This window comes from Octopus bimaculoides, chromosome 6, assembly GCF_046866305.1.
Source record: "Octopus bimaculoides isolate indiv1 chromosome 6, ASM4686630v1, whole genome shotgun sequence".
NCBI lineage: Eukaryota > Metazoa > Mollusca > Cephalopoda > Octopoda > Octopodidae > Octopus > Octopus bimaculoides.
Genome location: NC_142933.1, coordinates 48,028,797 through 48,053,750, shown reverse-complemented (window position 1 = coordinate 48,053,750; position 24,954 = coordinate 48,028,797). Strand labels below are relative to the sequence as shown.

The 24,954-nt window shown below is 32.9% G+C and overlaps 1 protein-coding gene across 1 annotated transcript in view; it reads left to right on the top strand.

Moving 5' to 3' along the window:
* The window catches only part of LOC106873438 (glutamate receptor ionotropic, kainate 2), a 79,683-nt gene that overhangs the window by 21,666 nt on the left and 33,063 nt on the right, over positions 1-24,954 (top strand). The window contains exons 2-5 of the mRNA XM_014920796.3: positions 6,063-6,233; positions 7,986-8,234; positions 9,985-10,178; positions 23,224-23,277. Of these exons, the coding sequence (XP_014776282.1) occupies positions 6,063-6,233; positions 7,986-8,234; positions 9,985-10,178; positions 23,224-23,277 (668 nt within the window). The remainder of the gene's footprint in view (positions 1-6,062; positions 6,234-7,985; positions 8,235-9,984; positions 10,179-23,223; positions 23,278-24,954) is intronic.

Sequence of the window (24,954 nt, the reverse complement as noted above, 5' to 3'; positions counted from 1 at the left end):
AAAACAGTGTAAACTGACTTGTGTGATTGGATTCAGATTGTACTTTTCGATGGTAGATTTAAAACCCTGCTCAATGTCATTTTTGGGTGTCAGGATGACTCGTTCACAAAATCACTCTTGGTTTCTCTATTGCTGCAAGAGGTTAGAAATAACTTTTAGTAGCATTTCTTGAGATGTGTTGAGCGCTTCACAATGTTTGGTATTTTGATATTTCCACTTTTAGTGTCACTCAGTCTCTTGGACATCTGACGTGAGGCAACTAAGGGAACTAAGGTGGCGAGCTGGCAGAATCGTTAGCATGCCGGGCAATATACTTAGAGGCATTCCATCTGTCTCCATGCTCTGAGTTCAAATTCTGCCGAGGGCTACTTGACCTTTTATCCTTTCGGGGTCAACAAAATATGTAGCAGTTGAGCTCTGGAGTTGATTTAATCCAAAATTGCTAGCCTTGTACTAACATTTGAAACCAATATTTTTAATGCTTTATCTCATTTATATATTACTCAGTATCTTGATGCTTATATTATTTAGATTTTACGGATATTTCTCCTCATCTTGCTTGTTGTTAACACAACGTTTCGGCTGATATACTCTCCAGCTTTCATCAGGTGTCCTGGGGAAATTTCGAACCTGGGTTCTCATTCCTAAGATATTTTTCGATGTTGTTGCTGCTGTTGTTGTTGTTGTTGTTGTTGTTGTTGTTGTTGTTGTTGTTGTTGTTGTTGTTGTTGTTGTTGTTGTTGTTGTTGTTGTTGTTGTTGTTGTTGTTGTTGTTGTTGTTGTTGTTGTTGTTGTTGTTGTTGTTGTTGTTGTTGTTGTTGTTGTTGTTGTTGTTGTTGTTGTTGTTGTTGTTGTTGTTGTTGTTGTTGTTATTGTTGTTATTGTTGTTATTGTTGTTGTTGTTGTTGTTGTTGTTGTTGTTGTTGTTGTTATTATTATTATTATTATTATTATTATTATTATTATTATTATTATTATTATTATTATTATTATTATTATTATTATTATTATTATTATTATTATTATTATTATTATTATGTGTGTGTGCTTTCACTTCACTACCGAGCGCAGCTCTGTGCGCCTTGGGTATGTGCTGTGGTTTGCTGTGGTGCTCTTATGGTTACTGTATTGAAAGTGCTTTGCGTAGGATGTGTACAGTACCCAGTAGTGCAATTTTCTGTATGTTATATATATTGGTTAGTCCTGGTGTTTTTGTCTGAATATTTTTTTATTATATCTAAGGCATCTACTATGATAGGAATTGTTTCTGTTTTTAGATTCCACATTCGAGTTGCCTCTATTTCCAGGTCTTTGTATTTTGAAAGTTTCTCTATTTCTTTTAGGGAAACGTTTTTCCTTCATGATCTTTGGCAAATATATCTGATCTATTGGCCTTAATTTCTCTATCTGGGTGTATTGGCATATCCCATTATTATTATTATTATTATTCAGGTCACTGCTTGGAATCGAACTCTAAATATTGGGGTTAGTAGTTCGCGCTCTTAACCAATACGCCATATGTCCGTGTGCATATTGGACATGTGAATGGATCTTTTAAAGATTTATTGTACAATCTATGCATGTGCATATAGTGTGTCTATGTGTTTAGGAAAGTGTGCATTTTTATGTGTATATATGTATTTGTTTGTATATGTGTGCGTGTATTTGTGCAAGTATATACATGTGCTTTTACAGGCTTTTGTCTATATGCATATACATTTTTTATGTATATATATTTATGTGTGTGTGTGAGAGATGTTTTGGCAAAGAATGTCGTTCATTCCATTTTCTGTTATTTATGTTTCCTTTTCTCTGTATGTGTATATATATATACACACATATACATAGTCTTATATATGTGTATATATTGTATAAATATGCATGTATGTGTGAGTATCTCTCTATATATGCATACGTATATGCGTGTTTGTATGTGGGTAAATAAGAGTATTTCTGTATATGTATTTACATATCTTTGTATTATCTTTGCAACGGGGCGACGTAACTAATTGTTAGTGGGAATACCCAGCAGGCATGTCTGATTTGTCTCTTATCTGTTTATGGCCATCATTTAAATTCCAGCAGTTCTTGGAACTTGAGGGAATAAACACATATATTCATTGCTTTATTGCTTACGCCTCTCTAAGTTCTTCATATGATAGAAAATCTTTATAAAATCAGGCTACTTAGTGCAGGAAATGTGTTTTAATGTTTCCTAAGTAAAGCAGTTCAAAAGCGCTGAAGAAGCTGGGGTAGTATAGGGCATTACTCTTTACATTCTAACAGCTGTAAGTTGACGAATAACTTTGATAGCTTCGTTTTCCTTTATTAGTTATGCCTTAAAATATAAATTTACATTTCGTAGTTGCGTGTATTTTTATTTAGAGTCGAGGCTTACCGTGATATGAAACCGCTGATCTTTGGGTGCTCGAGCAGACAAATACATATATTGAGATCTAATTACTGTTTGTATGTCTTGCTATGTCAAAGGAGAATTTTGATATATATAATACATATATACATTCATACACACACACACACATGCAATTATCTATAAAGTAACACCCGTTATCATAACATGTATACACACACGTACACACACACACATATAGACCATAAGCTTCTTTCAGTTTCCGTCTAATAAATCTATTAAAAAAGCTTTAGCTGAAGACACTTGCTCACGCAGTGGTATTGAACCCGAAGCCATGTGGATGGGATACAAACTTCTTACCACTCAACCGTGGCTGCGCATGCATTTATAACTGCACATACACACACACACACACACACACACATATATATATATATATATATATATATATATATATATATATATATATATATATATATATATATATATATATATATATATATATATATATATATATATATTATGCCCATTGTCGGAATTGTTCAAACAAATTAGACAGTATATAAGTGACACATATATTTATACGAAAAGCAATGTATTGGGGAAATGACTGACTCATCTACAAGTGCACGCGGCCATATATGCCACAAATACACACAGCGAACGTGTAGAGTGTTGAAAGTAGGAAACATTTCTAACGGTGGGTAACTACCATTAGAAATGGAAATATAGCGCTTCGTTACATGGAAAAATAGGGCATGATGAAGTCTTTTGAATTTCACAATTGGTAAGCAGGTATACATACATGTGTGTGTGTGTATGTGTATGCGTGTGCGTGTGTATGTGTGTATGTGTTTGTGTATGTGTGTACATGTGCGTGTATCACAGAGAATGTAAAAATATGCAGCGGTTTTAGAAGTATCGTTGTGTAATAGTAAGCACACATTAATTGGTAGTATGCATGAGTAATTTAGCAAAAACTGTTAAAGGTATTCCGCCGTCTCCATACACACACCTGCGCGCGCGCGCACACATACTGTGCTGTATGTGCACACAGACATAGATATCCACAAATAAAGTATATATATATATATATATATATATATATATATATATATATATATATATATATATATGTATGTATGTATGTATATATTTTCTTTGTTCCCATAATTGTTTTTATCTCATTGATAAAAGTAACGAAGAGAGAGAGGCAGGAGAGAGAGAGAGAGAGAGAGAGAGAGAGAGAGAGAGAGAGAGAGAGTGAGAAGTAAGAGAGCCACAAAAATGCAATAAAAGATTTACTTAATTAAGCATGACACTATATATAGTAAAAACTACCAAGAATGTAGCATTTCCTCTATGTTCAGAAAAAAGACTCAATGAAATAACATCTTAATTATATTCTGTAACATATGATATACGGTAGAATGTGTTTGTACTATGTTTGAAATCTATGATATATGTTTCTATTGTATATATGGATATTTTGGCAGAGGAAAATTGCAAAATATTTTATATGAAACACATATATATTAACCAAAAGAAATATATGAAGTGTATATATATTTAATAACGTTCGTATATTATGATACATATATGTTTCACTGTAACAGAGAAATATATAGGGTTTGTCATAATAATACCAATATTATATGCGTATGGAATGCGTGCTACATAGATTATTGACAACATATGCTATTTCTGGTAATTAAGATTTTATCAGATGGTGGTTAATATATGACGTGTTCTAAATATATTTCATACTAGCATCTACTTATTTCTTTTCAAATCATCGGTTTTCTAGAATCTATCTATCTATCTATCGATCTATCTATCTATCTATCTATCTATCTATCTATCTATCTATCTATCTATCTATCTATCTATCTATCTCGCTCTCTCTCACCCCCACGCACGTATATAAAATTAATGTCGACCTCTCACGTTCTAATTTGTCATTATATATATATATATATATATATATATATATATATATATCCCACCCTGCCCACATACCCCTACCTCTACCCCACACTCCACCCATGCCTTCCCCACCTCCCAACACCCTCACATCACACCACACCAATACCCTTGCATCACACCACGCACACCACACCAATACCCTCGCATCACACCACGCACACACTACAACTGACCAACTACTTTCTCCCTTTCTCCCTTCCCCCATTTTCACACTACATACGTCAAGATCACCAGCAGTCTACCTCCCACACACAGCCCCTCGTTCCCGATCACCGTTTGTTATCTCCCCCTTTCTTAGCTCTCCTGAAATAAGAATTTCTAACTTCCGGTCAGTCATTGTTATGATCGGCCATTATTATGATTGACCGTTGACTGAACACTATTCAATTTTTTTTCTCCGTGTTTTTCTCCTTGTCTCCGTATTCTTTCTGTTGAAGAGCGTAGCTCGAAACGTCAAAGACTTTCCGTATTCCCGAGCGTCATACTAATATATACTTTTGTTATTTACACCACCTGTCCTCGTCTGTTGTTATTTTTTGTATATTCTCCCATATATATATATATATATATATATATATATATATATATATATATATATATATATATATGTATATATACACATATATAATATTAGGGAATACAATTCCAAAACTTACAGGGAAAATTCAATTTAGCAATTCTAACTCAAATTTCCCAATATATAAATACATATATAATTAAGAGAAAAACCAACTATTAACAAATTCAACGATGAAAAATGTCATTCAAAACATCTAGAAAAATAAATATACCACAAAAGCCCTATTCCAAAAATAAATAAATTACATAATCAATAAATAGCAAATAATCTTAAAAGATTACGCGCGTTTCGTGGCTATATTTTAAAATTAACTTGGTTTCATCTAAAAATATAGCCACTCTTCAGGTCTATAAAAATTATAAGAATAAAAAAAATAATAATAAAATCAATGTACGTATCTAAACTTATAATAAAATATCAAATAAATATAGAATAACATTTTTTCACAATGAATAATCGAAACGTATTTAATAACATTACTTAAAATGAAAACATTACTTATCGGAGAATTTCTATGAAACTAAAATTTTTAGATGGAATCAAATTAATTTTAAAATATAGCCACGAAACGCGCGTAGTCTTTTAATATTATTTGCTATTTATTGATAATATAATTTATTGATTTTCGGAATAGGGTTTTTGTGGCATATTTGTTTTTCTAGATGTTCTGAATGACATTTTTCATCGTCGAATTTGTTAATAGTTGTTTTTTCTCTAAATCATATATGGCTCAGCGGTTTTCACAGAATTGTGGATGACTTGTTGATATGATGGGAATAAAATGCAGCAAGGTGATTTGGTGTTTGCGTGAGTTTTCTTGTATGTGTGTATTGGTGTGGGGTTGTAAATATATTGTTTTGGAAACAAAATGGCTGGACAATGTAGGGATAGAAAACAAAATACTGAGCTCTTCTCGTTAGTGGTCCGTGTGCGAACTGAAAGAAAAGTAATGAGCCGCTGGAAAATAACGATATGGGATGTTAAGTCGTCGGCTCTAATTGACTACGGATGCGTGCGCGAATGTTATGCGTATATCTATGCATGCGCGCGCGCGTGTGTGCGTGTATACATATCAGTGTGTGATAAGTATAACGTTTATACCATCTCGTATTTTATACTTGCCAGCTTTAGTTGGTGAAAAAGGACATGTGGAATTAGATTTCTTTCGAGATGCTGCTGAAATTTTGCTCAGAAACACAACAGAATATGAAGAGCAAGAAAACTGTACTATTGAATTTATACCTTTGGAGTTCGATTTAAATAACGCCTCCAATGTACTACAGAATCTTACATATGGTAAAATTTTACTATCTTGTTAATATTTTATGTTAATAATAATAATAATAATAATAATAATAATAATAATAATAATAATAATAATAATAATAATAATAATAATAATAATAATATTCATTAAAAAAATCTATTTAATTAAGAACAATAGTTCTATTTGAAATATTCTTTGTTTTGTAATGGCTTAACTAAAAGACTCTAATATATTGTTCACGTAATTTGTTTAATGAAGATTTTAAATACGTTTGTTCTTTTGCGAAATGATCAGTTAGCCTTATATGTATATGTATGTTTGTGTGTGTGTGTGTGTATGTATATATATATTTATATATATATATATTTATATATATATATATATTTACTTAAGTATATATATATATATATATATATATATATATATATATATATATATATATGTGTGTGTGTGTGTGTGTGTGTGTGTGTGTGTGTGTGTGCGCGTGTGTGTGTGTGTGTGTGTGTGTGTGTGTGTGTGCGTGTGTGTGTGTATGTATGTGTATATATATAGTAAATTCGAGTAATCAGGTTCTGATTAGAGATTAAATAATCCCAAAACTTCATTGTTTAATCACTATCATATAGGAAGAAAGTCTTGAAGATATGTTAGGGATTATTATATCAAAACATATTGTCAATAATGAAAGAAAGAAAATGGAGAATTTATATATTATGAGATTGAATTTGTTTTTTGTTAAAACAATACAAGTAAGTTATCAATTATAAAACTCAGAAAAAGAAATGGCGGATGCCAAAGACCTACATATATGTTTCGATTCATGCCCCTAGGCGATTCGTAAGTCTAAGCATTTGAGTAGGGTTAAATGTTAAAAATTGCTCATCATTTTCAACTATGTGGGGCACAATCTCATCGGGGTTTTATGAGCGTACATATCTTAACGGTCAGATATTTCAAACTTTTGTCTATACTTGATTTTGTATATGACACAATATGATGTGAACGCTAGCCATCCACATATATTCTGAACTGTATCAATTACCAAACCAATGAAAATAATTCATTTATAACGGTCGGCTAATTATTTTTTTTACTATCTAGCTTATCCTTCATTTATTTTATTATATAATTTTTCTTCCCTTGTATTTTTAAGTATTGTTCTTTCCTTTTATTTAAATTTATATATTATATATTCTACATGCATTTATATTTTTCTTTAATTTTATCTTTTCTCTTCTTACTTTACCTTTTTATTTTATGTCATTTTATTTTATTTTATCTTCACTTACATGGATAATTCACTAGTTAAATGCATACGCATAATATATATGATCTAACTTTTTAAACTACTTAGTAATTCGTCTGAATCCTTTCAAGAAATATGATAACCTTTGTTATCATAAAGCCCTGTTGAAATTCTGCCCCACATAGTTGAAAATGATATCTAATTCTTAAGATTTGACCCTACTCAAATGCTTGGAATTAAGAATCACTTAGGGTATGAATAGAAACATATATGTAGGTCTTTGGCATTTGCCATTTCTCCTTTTTGAGCTTTATGATTTATAATTTATTCGTATTGTTTTTATAAAAAAATTTAAACCTCATAATATCAAACAAATAAATCAATTATACATTCATAATTCTCCATTTTCTTTCTTTCATTATTAACAATATATACATATATATATATATATATATATATATATATATATATATATATATATATATATATATATATGTCTGTATGTCGTATATCTGTCCCAATATTTTTATCACAGCACGTAAACTCTTCGGGCACAACCAAGTGGATGTTGCCATAGGTCCATTTATTGACCATTTCACTTCACCAAACTACGTTATTGAGGAACCAACATGTCATTATCTAACAACATCATCAGCTTATGTTCGCAAGTCCGAAAACAAAGACCGCATCCGTACATTACTTCCGGATTTAGAAGATTTTTCGACTGCAGTGGCCAAAGTGATGGAGAAACTTGGATGGCAGCAAGTTGTCTTTTTGTCCGATGGTTAGTGTAACTTTGTGTTTCTAATTCACAAAAATATATTTTATCTTTTATTTGTTTCGGTCATTGGAATGCATATATAGTGTGGCACCGCTTTGAATGGTTTAGACCAGGGGTGCTCAACCATTTTCATCTTTTGGCCCCTTTGATTACTATTTTATTCTGGTTGACCCCCATAGCCATTTGATGTTTAAAAATTGGTTTTAAATTCTTGCTTTGTTTTTCACACATTAAATTGTGTGTGCTGAACTATGTAAAATGTTAGAGAAAGAATCCTAGCAGTTTCTTGCAATATATACCAATACATACATCTAAAGCAAAAGTTTTTCAGGTGCTGCTAAAATACTATTGTGGTTCCTCAATTTACTATTTTGTCACGTTGACTACCCCTCAGGGTCCACAGGGACCCTGTTGAGAACCACTAGTTTAGACGAAAAAATCAACCGTAGAACTTATATTTAAGCCTGCTACTTATTCTCTAAGCCGAACTGCTAAATTGCGGCGGCATAACTAAACGACCACCGACGGGCATGTGGTAGTAGGGGACAAATAAAAACAAATACACATGATGCACTCGTATACAAAAATGTGCGCGCGAACACACACACACACACACACACACACACACACACACACACACACACAAGCACACACACACACACACATACACACATACACACATACACACAAACACACACATACACACACATATATACATATATGAAAAGGATTTCTTTCGGTTTCCGTCTACTAAATCCATTCATAAGGCTTTGCTTTGCTTGAGGATATGGTACAAGACACTTACCCAAGGTGTCGTGCAGGGAGACTGAACCCAAGACCACATGCACATATATATATATATATATATATATATATATATATATATATATATATATATATATATATATATATACATATATACATACACAAATGCATACCAATCAATCAAACAATCAATCAATCAATCAATCAATCAATCAATCAGTCTATCTATCTATCTATCTATCTATCTATCTATCTATCTATCTATCTATCTATCTATCTGTCTGTCTGTCTGTCTGTCTGTCTGTCTGTCTGTCTGTCTGTCTGTCCGTCCGTCCGTCCGTCTGTCTGTCTGTCTGTCTGTCTGTCTGTCTGTCTATCTATCTATCTATGTGATCAGCTTCTTTCAGTTTCAGTCTATCAAATCACAAGACTTTATCATTCCTAAGTGTCACGCAACGGGACTGAATCCGGAACCATGGGACCGGGAAGCAAACTTTTTACCACACAGCCGTTTGCATTTTTCTTAAGTTTGAATTTCCTCGATTTCTCCCACTGTATTTGAAATATGCGATCTCAGTTCTGTCTATATGACCACAAGAAAATTGTCAAAATGAGATAGATTTAACGAAGTTTGCTTCCCAACCGCATCGTTTTGTGTTCTGACCTACTGCCTGGTACCTTCGGAAAGTGTGTATGTCGATGGTTCGATCAAAAACCGTTGGCGAATTTGATTGACGGGAATTGAAAGAAGCCAGAAATATATGCATGTGCATGTTTGTGTCTGTCTCGAGCATATATGTTTGCATAATATATGTTTGTGTATTTATGCGTGTTTGCCTGCATACATCTGTACATGTATGACAAAGTTCAGAATATTTTAAGATCTTTAAAATATAAAATGTAGCTATTCTGTTTGAATTCCGTTTTATCCTTATTATTTTATATATATCTGAACAAATGTTTAAAATGTACGTCTTTATTTTCCCAGATGACTTTTCACCTATTTTAAAGCTTCGGGAATCGAATATATTGGTGAATCCAATTTTGTTGCCATCAATGCATCATCTGGGCAGTGGCCATGATCCACTTTATGAAACACTTCGCACGTTAAGAAGTTCGGAATGGCCTAATTTTGTCTTGCATTCTAGCAATTTAGGTATTGTCAGGAAAGTGTTGAAAAAGGTAAAAAGACTTTGCACTTTACATTCACCATTGTTTGATGCCATCCTCGCATAGATGTTGTACGACATAATGCTTTTTATTTTTAGTTGATACTTGTAACCAGAAGCTATTATTGCAAGCAATGATATGAAATATGATAAAAGTTTGAGTACTGTACTTTGACATACAAATATGGTAGAAACACATCAGCTGAAGCTGATATTATTAATTAAGAGAGTACGGAGAATTAGAGAATTTGAAAATTCTCGTTTCATAGTATCAGTTTTGATTACTTGGTTAAAATATGCTTATAGGAAAGGGCTCAAATCTATATACATAAATGTGTAATGGTGCCTGTCTGTGTGTTTGAGGTTACTCTAACTCCTCCCACACCATCCAAACGATTTTAATGATTTTTGGCACATAGGTAGATAACATGCCCTGAAGTTAAAATAAGGCCGGAATTTTTCGAAAACTCAATAATCCTCAGTTGGCATCGATTTTTGTGAGCTCAATCGGGCGTTTGAATGGCAATTCCCATAACGATGTTATTTTTTCCTTCTTAATGGGTAATAGTTGGCACGAGAAACGTAGAAGATTTCAATACAAGGTCAGATGTGGGCTTCACTTCAACACGGAAAACACGAGCAACGCCGAGTCCAACAGCTAGTTATACATAATTTAAGAAGTTATAGTTGATTTAGGAAAATTATTTATTAATACAAATGCAGCGTGGAAGGTGTTTATAAGCCATTTAAAAAAAGCAGAAAAACCGTTAGATATGGAATTTTATCAGTGAACAGGTCGTGGTCTCAAAGCGACGAAAATATTTTGGCAAATTAAATTTAAATGTTGAAGTGAATCAAACGCTTCTTGTGTGTGTGTGCTTTAAATGGCTTATAAACACCTTCCACGTTGCAATTGTTTTTGTTTTAGCACCTGATCTCAGATCAGGTCACTTGTTATGCAAGTATATCTCCGTAATATTTATTAATCATTTACGAAGTAACATGAGAAAAATAAGCTGTCATAATGCTAATACAGTGGAATACTAAGATTATTCCATGTAAAGTGAAACACGGACTCAAATATATATGTTTACACACACACACACACACACACACACACGCGCGCGCACACAAATATATAAAATATATATAATGTATATAATATATAATATTTATATAACATATAATATATATATGTACATATATATATATATATATGTATATATATATATATATATATATATATATATATATATATATGTATATTATATATAATTTATAATAAACATATACATGTAACCATATATACAATGATATATATATATATATATATATATATATATATATATATATATACATATATATATATATATATATATATATATATATATATATATATATATATATATATATATACATATATATATATATATATATATATATATATATATATATATATATATATATATATATATATATATATACATATATATATATATATATATATATATATATATATATATATATATATATATATATATATATATATATATAATAACCATGCTCTCTGACTCTTTAACTCTTTCTCCTTTCCTTGTGGCCCCTTGAAACTTCTCTCCACTCTTGATACCAAAAGTTTAAATACGGTGATCCCATACAATGAAGGACTTCTTGCATTGAAACACTTTCTGGACCTTCGACCAACCCCCCTCGCCAACCTGACACCTCCATACTGCTTAATCAGGCTGGACTTGTTCTCTCCCTTAACTGCTTCTCGTTCTTGAGAGTGGCATGGGCACGAGAATGGACCCCAATTATGCGAATCTGTTCGTTAGTTACGATGAGGCCCAAATATTCTCACGATTCACTGGTCCCTACCCCGAACTATACGGTCGTTATATTGGTGTGACCTCAGTCCCCTGCGAACAACTAGGCTCCTTCCTGTTTTTTGTCCAGTCCTTCCATCTTGCCCTCGAATTCTCCTGCACTATTTCTAACTCTCCCATCGTATTTCTCGAAATTTCTGTCAGTATACACCACCCCGCCCTCACTACCTCCATCCATTACAAACACACCAACTCACACTCATACCCTTATTGTTCCTCCTCCCACCCTACCTACACCAAGCTCTCCATCCCCTATTCCCAATTCCTCTGTCTGCGCAGGCTCTGCAGTGACAACCATGACTTTGAGACTCAGTTTCAACTCATGGCTCGCCACTTCATCCTTCGTGGATATCCCCGCCCCACTATCCACACTGCCCTTGCCAGGGCACACTTCCGTGGACCGTGCCTCTACTTTTTCTTCCCGCCCCCGCCCCTGCCGTTGCCCGTCTCCCGTTTCCCCTCACCTACCCCTCCACCCTACCCCTCGAATGCACCGTTCTAAGCCTTCCGGCGACTCCAGTCCGACCCCTCAACCTCGCACATCTTCCCCATCCTACCCCTTCCCACCTTCAAACGAGCCTACAACCTGCGTGACTTCATGGTCCACAGTTTCTTCCTAATCCCACCTCGCACCCTGTCTCGTTCCCCTGCTCCCCTCCACGCTGCCGTACTTACCCCTACCTCTCCAACACCACCATCCTCACAGACACCTATCATCGTCCATATCACATTACCGACTGCTTGCACTTCCAGTAACGTCATTTACTGCCTCTGCTCTTGCTGCCTTTCCCTGTACATCGGACAAATGGGACGCAGCTTGGCTAACCGGTTCGCAAACACCTCCGAGACATCAGACTCGGAAATGGCATCCCGGTCTCGCGCCATTTCCGCTCTACCGATCATTCACTACAACAAATGCCTGTGTTCGGACTGTCTTTGCGCAGGGGTCATCCAGACTCCCGCCTTCGCTGTGAACAGAAATTAATCTCTCTTCGCTCCTCTGCACCACATGGGCTCAACTCCTCTGCACCACATGGGCTCAACTCCTCTCCTCTCTTCATCTGACTCTCCCCTCCTCTCCTCATCTGACTCCCCTGCTTTCTTCATCAGACACTTACTTCCTGTCTTATATCATTCCCACCCCTACTCCCACATATTGTGTGTATATGTAATGTTATAATTATCTATTTATCTATCTATCTATCTATCTATCTATCTATCTATCTATCTATCTATCTATCTATCTATCTATCTATTATTACAAATTTGGGATATTTACCAATAGATAATCAACACCTATTTCAGGATAACCTCATGGTATGGTATACACAATGAAAATTATATCAAATAAAATAATTAAAATAGCATACAATGAAATAAGTTAAATAAATACATCCTGTTATTAATCTGTGGGGAAAGAAGGTAGTACAAGTAATCGCTACATGTGTTTCTGCGCTGGTGGGGTGTGTATTAAGGCTATACTTAATATATAAATCCACCAGTGCGTTCTCAGGCCATGTATATTATTATTATGTACGGATAAAAGTTAGAAATTAGAAGTTAAAAATCATATTAAAAATAAAAATTACAAATATATTTTTAAAAATATTAAATATTTACTGTACAATTAAGATATATATTGAAAATGCTCTACCTACGGAAATTATTAACGATTAAATTACAAACATATCAAATCATATAATATATCGAAATAAATATTATAGAAATTAATAATTTAGTGTAAAATGTACCCCTGTCAATACTAGTATAATAAAACATATTTTATGTCAAATGTGAGTTAATAGTCTAGAATAAAGGTTAATTAGTAAATACAATTACTTACGTCAGAAACTTAGTGAATAAAAGTAGTAAAAAAGTAAAAAAAGGTAGATTACTTTCCGACATAAGGTTTAATCATGCTAGTCCAAGTGCAAATGGCGGCTCCCACTGTCAGACTCTAAGTATTACGGGAATCGGGTATGACATAAAACAATAAAATAAAATACTATGAAAAATACTCTAAAAATGATAATATTATAAAAGAAGTTGAATTCAAGGGGAGAAAATAACTAGAAATAGGCTATAATCGTAAAACTAGCTATAAATAGATTTTTTAAATGTAGATTTTAAGATTTATGTAAATGTGGCATGTCTATTCATTTAAAGGGTAATGTTGTTTAATAAATTCTTAGTTCTTAGAATATACGTATATAATACTACTATAAATACTATTAAAACTTCTAGTAACTATATTCATCATAAGTGTGTGGAGATGATATGCTGGGGACTTTTTTTTATTATTTTATATATTTTTCATTTTATACGGAAAGCTATTCCTATATCGGCATTTTATTCTTCTCTCTTCATTACTGTTTAATAATAACTCTCTCGACTGGAGTATTTTCATAAACTCCATTGTACATAATAAGTACGATTTGTTACCTATTTTATATGAGTTCGCTCTACAAATAATATACCAATTAAGGGTGTATTCTATTCTATCCTATTAGATTTTAACTCCGATATGTATTTACTTTGACCTGTCGAATTTTTTTAATTTGGAATTTCTGAAAGACTGATAATGCTGGGAAATTCTTCTTTTAATTTCGTTCGCTGTGGATCCAATATATTCTTTATTGTTAATATTGTTATTATTATTATTAGAGGTTACTATACATTTATAAATTACGTTATCTAGATTGCAATCATTATTAAGCCTACATTTGGATTTGTCTTTACATGTGCATTTATTTAAAATATGTTTATATTTATTGTTTGTGATAGTTCTGCTGTAGCTATGGTCAATATTATTATTATAAAACTTGTTTAATTTGAAATTGTTTATTGAGGATATAATATTACTTACATTCCTTGTTGTAGAATAGCCCACTCTGATAATTTTATTGGAGAATATTTTTGAGTACGTACTGTTCTTTTTACAGGATGCTTTTATTATGTTCAAAATTTCTTTAAAAATCTTAGTTTTAATTTGTTCCACATCAATGATAATTAGCCATATAATTTCCTTATTATGTTTATTTTTATTGTTATTATTATTATTACTATTATTGTAATTATTATTATTATTTTTCATCGTTGTCAGTGTATTCTTCGTGGGTATATAATAATTATGCTCACCATTTCTATTCAAATTATTTTTAGTATTAACCTTACTATAATTATTATTATTTTTACTTAGACGAATATTATAATTATCATTATTTATTTCCTTATATTGTTTATTATTATTATTATTATTACTTCTATAATTAGTTTGAAAGTTAGATGATTACTAGTATTATTATTGAGTTCGTAATTAAAGAATTTAATTTTTGAATTATAGCCTGATTCTTTTAATGCACTATTATAGTAAGAGGTATATTTATTGAAAGTATCAATATCCGAGGATAACATAGAAATTCTTTTACCAATATTGTCTATTAATGCTTTTTTAACTGAGCTAGGATGGTTACTATGGGCGTTAATGTACTTAAGGTTCTCGCTTAACTTATGGAATGGGTGGGTTTTATTAGTTAAGTTTAGGTTTGCATCTAGGTAGTTAAGCGTAGAATGTTCTTTCTCTATAGAGATATCTAAACCATAATTCTTAAAGAAGGGTATTTCACGAGTCATGAATGTAATCTTACGTGTTCATCTTACGAGTTCCCTCGCTTGTTTATGACTTTTAGGTGTTTTAACATCTGGCGTCATGAAGGAGTCTCCTCTCAAGCGCTATGCCACAACAAACCGCGGAATCAAGAAAAATCATACACTGAGTATGTGCGGTCGATAATGTTTATAATACTAACGCTGCTTATATATGTATGTATGTATGTATGTATGTATGTATGTATGTATGTATGTATGTATGTATGTATGTATATAATGTTCTAGCATGGCTTCAGTCAAATGACTGAAGCAAGTAAAAGAATAAGAGAATAAAAGAAAATATAAGTAAAGTTAATCACCATATCAATATGGCTGTTCAATGTTACTACCATTGTAACCTCAGGCAGACCTTCCGCTAGCTGGTTATAAGTATATAACCTGTATATATTGCAAGCATGGGAGCGAACCTCTACCATTCTCCAGCAGGCGACGGAATCGCGAGCAGTAGTTATTAAGATACTCAGGATTTGGGGTATAAATACCCAAAATAGTGCATAATGTGAAAATGTTCCGAATTTAACTTTATCTTGAAAGGGAAGAAACTCTAACCTTTCGATTAGATTGATTTGACAACGGAAAAATACTTGTTCTTTTTTTACAGTAAATATATATACATACAGCCTTCGACAGAGTAACATTCTTATATACAACTTGAACACACACACATATCAGTACATAAACATATGTTTAATAATACATACACATACGCACAGACGTCTTCACACTTACATACGTAAATGGTCATATACATGCATACATACATACATACATACATACATACATATATGCGTATATGCGTGTATACATGCATACGCATGTACACGCCTGCATTCGTACATGCATACATTTACACATGCATACATACATACATACATACATACATACATAAACACATATATCATGAACTTTGTAACCTCGGTGTGAAATACTTTTTTTTCCCTAGGTTTCTTTTCGAGTGCGTTCAATGTTATCTCGTCTCCAGAGATTTGGCTGTTATTTCTACGAAGCCTTGCTACTACGTAACAGCTATTTGCGATAAAGGATCCAACATACCAATTACATGGTAGCAGGGCGTGCAAGAAATAGCAGTGAAATCTTCCCTTTTGGGGGTGGGGAAAGGAGCCGTTTACGCGTGATTTCGATATCACATTCGTGGAAAGCATGCGAAACAACCTGGAAAAGAAAAAAACCACGAAACTAAAGTCCGTTGCTGGGAAAATTAGTTTCCCGGTGACCTAACGGGTCACGGGCAGTCTAGTCTAGTATATATATATATATATATATATATATATATATATATATATATATATATATATATATATATACATACATACATGTACATATATATGCATATACTCATATATTGTTTATATATATATATATATATATATATATATATATATGTGTGTGTGTGTGTGTGTGTGTGTGTGTGTGTGTGTGTGTGTGTGTGTGTGTGTGTGTGTGTGTGTGTGTGTGTGTGAAATACATATATATATGTATATATATATATATATATATATATATATATATATATATATATATATAGATATATATAGATATGTATATATATATATATATATATATATATATATATATATATATGTATGTATATATATATATATATATATATATATATATATATATATATATATATATATAAACAAATAATAAATGAGTATATGCATATATACGTACAAGTATGTGCATACCTACATCTACCTGTATATATAGGTGCATATCTGGATACAGGACATTGCAAACAAAACGTAGACAAGAAAATAATAATAGCCAGAGTACAGAAAACACACAAGCCACATAGAGGACATTTTCCTTAATCAGCTACCCCCGTTTTAACAACGGCGTTTCGAAGAGTTGGGTAGGACGCATCGTTAAAACGGCTCTTCCCATGGACCGCAAATTAAATTTGTATACACAAATTAAACCTGTGCCATGAAGGAATGTAGTGGCGGACAAAAAACAAGACAGGAAAACAAACGGAAAAGGCTATACGGCCAGACGTGAAAAATTATGTGTACATGAACGCTGTGAGGCACGAACTTGAAAGTGGGGACGAAGTAAGTTCGCGTGTTTGCTCGGCGATAGCCAAGGAAGAAAAGGATTAGTGACCGGAAGCATGTGACCATGCAGGGCTAAGGGAGGGAGAGAGAGAGAGAGTGGTAGAGGGAGAAACAAAGGGAAGAAGTAGAAGAATAGGTGAGCAACGAGAGAAAGAGAGGAATATAGTGGTAACAGAATGAAGTACGAGGGGGGGGGGGAGGAGATACGTAGTAGTAACAGAGGAAGAACGAGTGGGGGAAAAAGTGATAGAGAAAGAGATAGAGTAGCGTCAGAAAATATAAAGTAGAAATAACTACTTACAACATTGATGGCGCTGGCGTTCGGTCATGTAAAAACAAATAATAAATGAGTATATGCATATATACGGACAGGTATGTGCATACCTACATCTACCTGTATATATAGGTGCATATCTGGGTACAGGATATTGCAAACAAAACGTAGACAAGAAAATAATAATAACCAGAGTACAGAAAACACACAAGCCACATTGAGAACATATACATATATGTATATGTTGTATTTATGCGTCTGTGTTTGTCCCCCACCACATGACATGACAATCAACGTTCGTGTGTTTATGTCCCAGTAACTGAGCGGTTCGTCAAAAGAGGCCGATAGGATCAGTGCTAGGCTTACAAAGAATAAGGACTTGGGTCGATTTGTTCGACTAAAGGCGGCGATCCAGTATGGCCGCAATCAAATGACTGAAACAAGTAAAATAATAAAAGAACATATATATGTATACACACGTACCTACATATTCCTACCTATATATATATATATATATATATATATATATATATATATATATATATATATATATATATATATATATATATATATATATATATATATATATATATATACACACACAGAAGTATATGTATATACATATACATCTAACCACACTTATACATACATACGCACATACATACACATACATACATTACTACATACATACATGCATACATAAATACATACATATATACATACATACGTACATACATTCATACATGCATACATACACGAGCTCACATATCAATACACGCAATAACACTACACATCCACATACATACTTACAAATAATATCAGTATCCACCAGAACTATTTAAATATATCTTTTATCTTCTATCTTTCACTGGTTTCAGCCCGGGGCTGAGGTCATGCTGGTGCACCACCTGTAGTTACTCGGTGTTGTATTGCTTCCGGTATTGTTTTGGGTGAAGTAGCGAGCCGGACGGAGCTGCTCTTCTTTGCGTCTCCTGCCACGATGTGGTTTCATCTGGTATCTCAGATAGAAACCTGTCCAGATGTTCCTTGAAAACTTGCTCATCAACACCATGTCGATCTCTAAGGTTGCCTGGCAGGATGTTGAGTAATTGTGGGCCCTTGAAACCCAGACTATTGCAGTATTGTGTACTTATTTTAGATGGGGAAGACAGGATCTTTGGTATGATGCAGTGCCGTCCAGTTCGAGGATTGGTATAGCTGTCAGTTCCAAAACTGGGATCTAAACCCTCCAAGATCTTCGAAATATACATCACCGCATATCTCTCTCGTCTTCTCTCCAGGGAATAGAGACTCAGCTCCTTTAGCCTCTCCCAGTAGCCCATCTTTTGCATCGAGTCAATCTTCTTTGTGTATTGGCGCTGGATTGCTTCGAGTTCCACAGTTTGTTTCACACTCTCTGGAGACAATAGTTGAGAGCAGTAGTCCAAACGGCTGAGAACGAAAGTCTTCCAACCGTACATACATCTTTAAAACCACCACATTACTATACTTATACATATACATCGCTTATACTAAAACTTCACTCATTCATGCCACATCAAATAGGGATATACAAATATATGTATGTATCAATGCACACAATAACTTAAGCGATAAACCACACCTATTCTCACCCGTATGCATCAGATGTTATGTGGCCTTACAGATCAAATAAATAAAATTGAATAAAGCAATAAATAATAAAAAATAAATACATAAAAATATATAAAATAACTAAAGAAAATAAAAGCAAAAGAAAGGAAAATACAAAAAATATATGAGAAATAAAAAGTTATTAAAAATTATAAAGATAAAAAATAAATGAAATATATACGCAAAAATATGTATATATATATATATATATATATATATATATATATATATATATATATATAAACAAAAGTAAATGAGTATATGCATATATACGTACAGGTATGTGCATACCGACATCCACCTGTATGTATAGGTGCATATCTGGGTACAGGACATTGCAAACAAACGTAGACGAGAACACACGAACCACATAGAGAACATTCTACTTCATCAGCTACCCACGTTTTAACACCGGCGTTTCGACGAGCTTCGGGCAGGACGCAACGTTAAAACGGCTCGTCCCATGGATCGCAGATTAAATCTGTATACGCAAATTAAATCTAGCCATGGAGGAATGTAGTGGCGGACAAAAAACAAGACAGGAAAACAAACAGAAAAGGCTTTACGGCCAGACGAGAAAAATTATGTGTATATATATATATATATATATATATATATATATATATATATATATATATATATATATATATATATATATATATATATATATATATATATATATATATATATATATATATATATATATATATATCAAGACGCACAAACTATATTATAATTATAAAAATTACAATTATAAAAATAGAAAAACTACAAAGCGGAGGCTTAAGAAAAATTAAGGCCACTGTCCCAGATATATGTATGAGATAAATTATAAACATGGTAAGGGTATTACGGATGTTGTAAGAATTAGAAGTATACAATAGATATCAAAATGATAAGAAGCAGAATGTACATATCTATTATCTATTATAAATTATAAATAATAAATTTTAAATTCTAAATATAAATTTAAATATCCATATTAATAATCAATATTAATATTATATCACGTCAAATCAGTATTATAAGCATATGAAAGCTCAAATATAAAGATATTTAAGATTATATACCGCGGAAAACTATACGTTGAAAGACGGAATATATAATATAATAATATAAGATAAGGATTTCAAGTTTATAAATAAGCTTAATGAACCCATTATATTAAAATAAAGGACAAAATAAAACACAAGGCGGAAAGAAAATAAGACAAGAGAAGGCTAAATTTGCAAAGAACACCAAATAAGACCTGTGTATAAATAAATGTTCATGCAATAAATAAAAACTGTCAAGTGATCAAGGGTCCAGCACGGTGATTATACAAATGTAACGGGTATATTATAACAATCAACTGTAACCAAATATGTGGGAAGACAGGTCAGATATGTGACCTGCATACGTAGGTAATTATGTTCGAAGAGCAGGGATAAGAGGTGCAAGAGAATAGGGTGATCGGTAGTGGTTAAACACCAAGGGACTAGGGGAATATGTAAGCTGTTTAAAGTATTTCAATGTGCGACGAATTTTATGAATACACGATAATCAATGTTCCCATCTACTATTAAGTAAGTTCTCATTATCTTTATTCTTTAATATTCCGTATAGCTCAGTGCAGCGTAGTTTGCATCCATATCTGTTATTAGAATACAGTCGAGCCCCACAAATGATGTTCTATATAATAGCAAATTTAACATTATTGTCCTTAAGATGCCAAATTTTCATAGATAATGAGGTATTATTGGCCTTGTGTGTGTCGTAACGAGGAAAGATGGATGCGCAATCTCGCCTTGAAGTCACAAAAACAACCTATGTAGGTAAATGCATTAGTGTCAGCTATAGTATACATATTCTTAGTTAAACAGTCTCCTCTAAGTGGACAATTCATTTTATCGCGACTATTGCAATTATTAGGGGTCACCTTGTTGTTATTATATGCCTCATAGCCAATATTGTTAACTTTTATATTATTGTGAGTATTACTAGTAATGCCAACGTAGTTACCATGGACGCTAATAAAGACTTTGTTTACCTCATTTATGCTGTTATCATTTTACGCATACCAAGGCCATCGATCGCCCCGTTATGATTCATCCCACTAGGAATTTTATAACTAAAATAACTAATATCATTATAGTCACGAGGCAGCAGGTCAGGGGGCACTAAAATGGCAGCCTGCTTCCCAGTTTCATTAACTGCATACGGAGTGTTTACACTATTTGATATTATCCAGTTGGTAGTACAAAGGCGTAGGAAGGTAAAACCATGATTCAACCAAGTGTAGGTCATGACTCCTGCCGGTATGTGCACTCGAGCGTGATAATCCAAAGCTGTCGTTACTTACAGTTCCAAGCAGTCCATTGCTACTACTACTACTAGTATTAAGTACAATCCCATTCATACCACTGGTACGGATGGGGTGCTACGATTAGAGGTAGCATTATTCTGGCTAGCATTAAGGGACAACTTCGAATATATGTTACTCTTGTTATTTTTATTTTTATGTTCTACTGTTATTTCATAGTTACGGGCTAATACAATATTTCGTTTATTCAAACCCGCCATTATCGAGTTTCGATTTGGGAGGGTGGAGTATGAAACCCTAACTTTCCTTCTAGAGGAGATACGGCTGTATCTGTGCGCGGGCGGGGGCTGTGAGTGAAATTCTTCTCTAATATCTGGAAGGACTGACCCTCTTCCAAATTTGGCAATACAATGCTCCTACTTCCACCCCTTTGTCACCTGTCTTCATTTGTTCTCTATTCTACTGACATGTTTCTATCTTCTCCCATCTTCCCCATACAATAGCCATTCTTTCAGTGCTCTGCTTGTTATAACGAGAAATAGCTGATGAAAGTAGCATTAATTTTCTTAGCTCGTTCAATTTTCTTCAAGTGACCAATGGAGCGATTGAGTAAACTTATCAATAATGTACCTATAATGACTATTGGAAACAGTTGTAAGCCAAATTTGCTCCAATAAAGGAAAAATATGTAATGACCATTATTTTTAAACTTGTTTCTTATATATCACTATGTGTAAAAACGAGTTTGTCTTGAACCCATCCACGGATTTCCTATATAGAATTGTGATGAACCATAACCTTGGATCCTACCACAGGATTACCTAGAGTTCTTCACTAATCTAAGTCATATTGTTAGCCTGGTGTGTCAATAGAGAGCTTATGAATTATTTTGTCCAGGTTGAAAATCCCTTACTATTTGTTCTCTCTCTCTTTCTCTCTCTCTCTCTCTCTATCTCTCTCTCTCTCTCTCTATCTCTCTCTCTCTCTCTGTGTATATATATATATATATATATATATATATATATATATATATATATATATATATATATATATATATATATATATATATATATATATATATATGCTTGTGTGTGTATATATACATGTATGTATTTATATATATGTGTGTGTATATATGTGCATACATGCGTACATCCACTTATGTATTTTATAATTTAATTCTGGTAACATTTTAGGCGAAAGACATGCATCTTTTATTCGGAGAACTCAATTGGTTTGTAACATATCTGGTAAGTTACCGAATTTTTTTGATTAAATTTCCTTTAAATGTTTGATATTAGTGATTTTGGATGTGCCAAATTGATGGCTATTGTAATCGTTCATGTAAGAAAAATTCTTATATTTATAGTTTGTTTTACTAAAAAGAAGTATGTTTATTGCTTAGTGGATTTACGGCATCGGGACAGGCATTAAAATTTAGCGTATACATAAATTCTTCTTTTCAATATATCTATTATATTTTTTTATATCACATTATAGTTGCTTATATGTTTGTAATCAACATATTCCTCAGTTTCTCTACAATATACAGTTAAAGAAGCACATATGTAAATATACAGCAGTACAGACATCCTTAGTCATAGAGGAGCTAAGGTGTTTGAAAAATCGGAGTATTCAACAGTCTGTTATTTTATATTTCAAAGTTTAATTACGACTTGTTAGAGATGTCATCCAAAATTCTGAAGAGACCAGAAGTAACTTCTATTTTCAAGATGAAACTTCATGTAAATTGTAAACCCAAATTTTCCGTGCAAGAAGAACAGAATTTCCTGTCATGTACTCACGAGAATATTCTTGTCAGGACTTTTCAGCGGAGTGCGCAGTGTACACTGATTTCTATGAGTCCTTAGAGATAATAACAAGGGAAAGTTGTTGCACTTCTGCGCATGGGTTTCGGAAAGAATGTAGATGTTGGACATATCAGCTTTTAAAAACTCAATGATAAGACTTATGTACGTTCTGCGAATGTTGTTGATGATAACTCTACATTGCTATGCAATATTACTTTCAAGATATTTAGAGTTAAGCGAGTACAAACTGGGCTTACTGAAATTGCAGCCCATATAGGTTTGGTTGATATCTCTGTCATAGGTTATGTTAGTAGGGTTGCTATCCCTACGTTGGGGGATATTGTTATTTTTGAAGTGAGTGCCAGTGGTGCAATTGATTGTTTTGTTAATATTAATATTATGGTGTATCCTTGTAAAGAGTTGCTAGTTACGTGGCTGTTATCATTATCATTGGCACTACTGTTATCATTATTATTGGCACACACACATACACACACACACATTCTCTCTCCTATTCTTTCTCTCTCTCATCCACAGTTGTTTTAATATCTGCGACTAATTTACTGTCTTCTTTTTCAATGACTCTTTTAGATTTTTTTTTACTAGATTTAAAAACCTTTTCTTTGCTAACCCATATGGATTATTTGATACCAAATCAATTCTACTTACCACCCTCCAAGCCAATCCACTTCAAAGATTTAATTACATAGATGATCTCGCCGAGTTTTCTTACACATGTTGTAACTACATGTGGCCTCTTAATCCCCCGATTATCTATAGAAAAACATAGATATAGAAAGAGGAGTATGTCCCTCGATTAAGAGGCTAGAAATAGTTCTTCGTCTGTATATTTCTCCATTTACATACCTCTTTCCATTGTGTCTTTCTATTGATATATTTTCGACTCTACTTAGCTCCCACAGCCTCAGTAAATAGTACGCTTTTATTCTGATAAAATAACTAATATAACACCTTAGTTATTGTTTATATAAAGCCTCCAGAGACATTCGGTTTCAGTGAATTACTATCTAGGTTATATATGCATATTCATCTCTATTATACAAACAACCCCACTCACTTTGCTCTCCTTAAATTGCGTAGTATTTTACCTTGTTT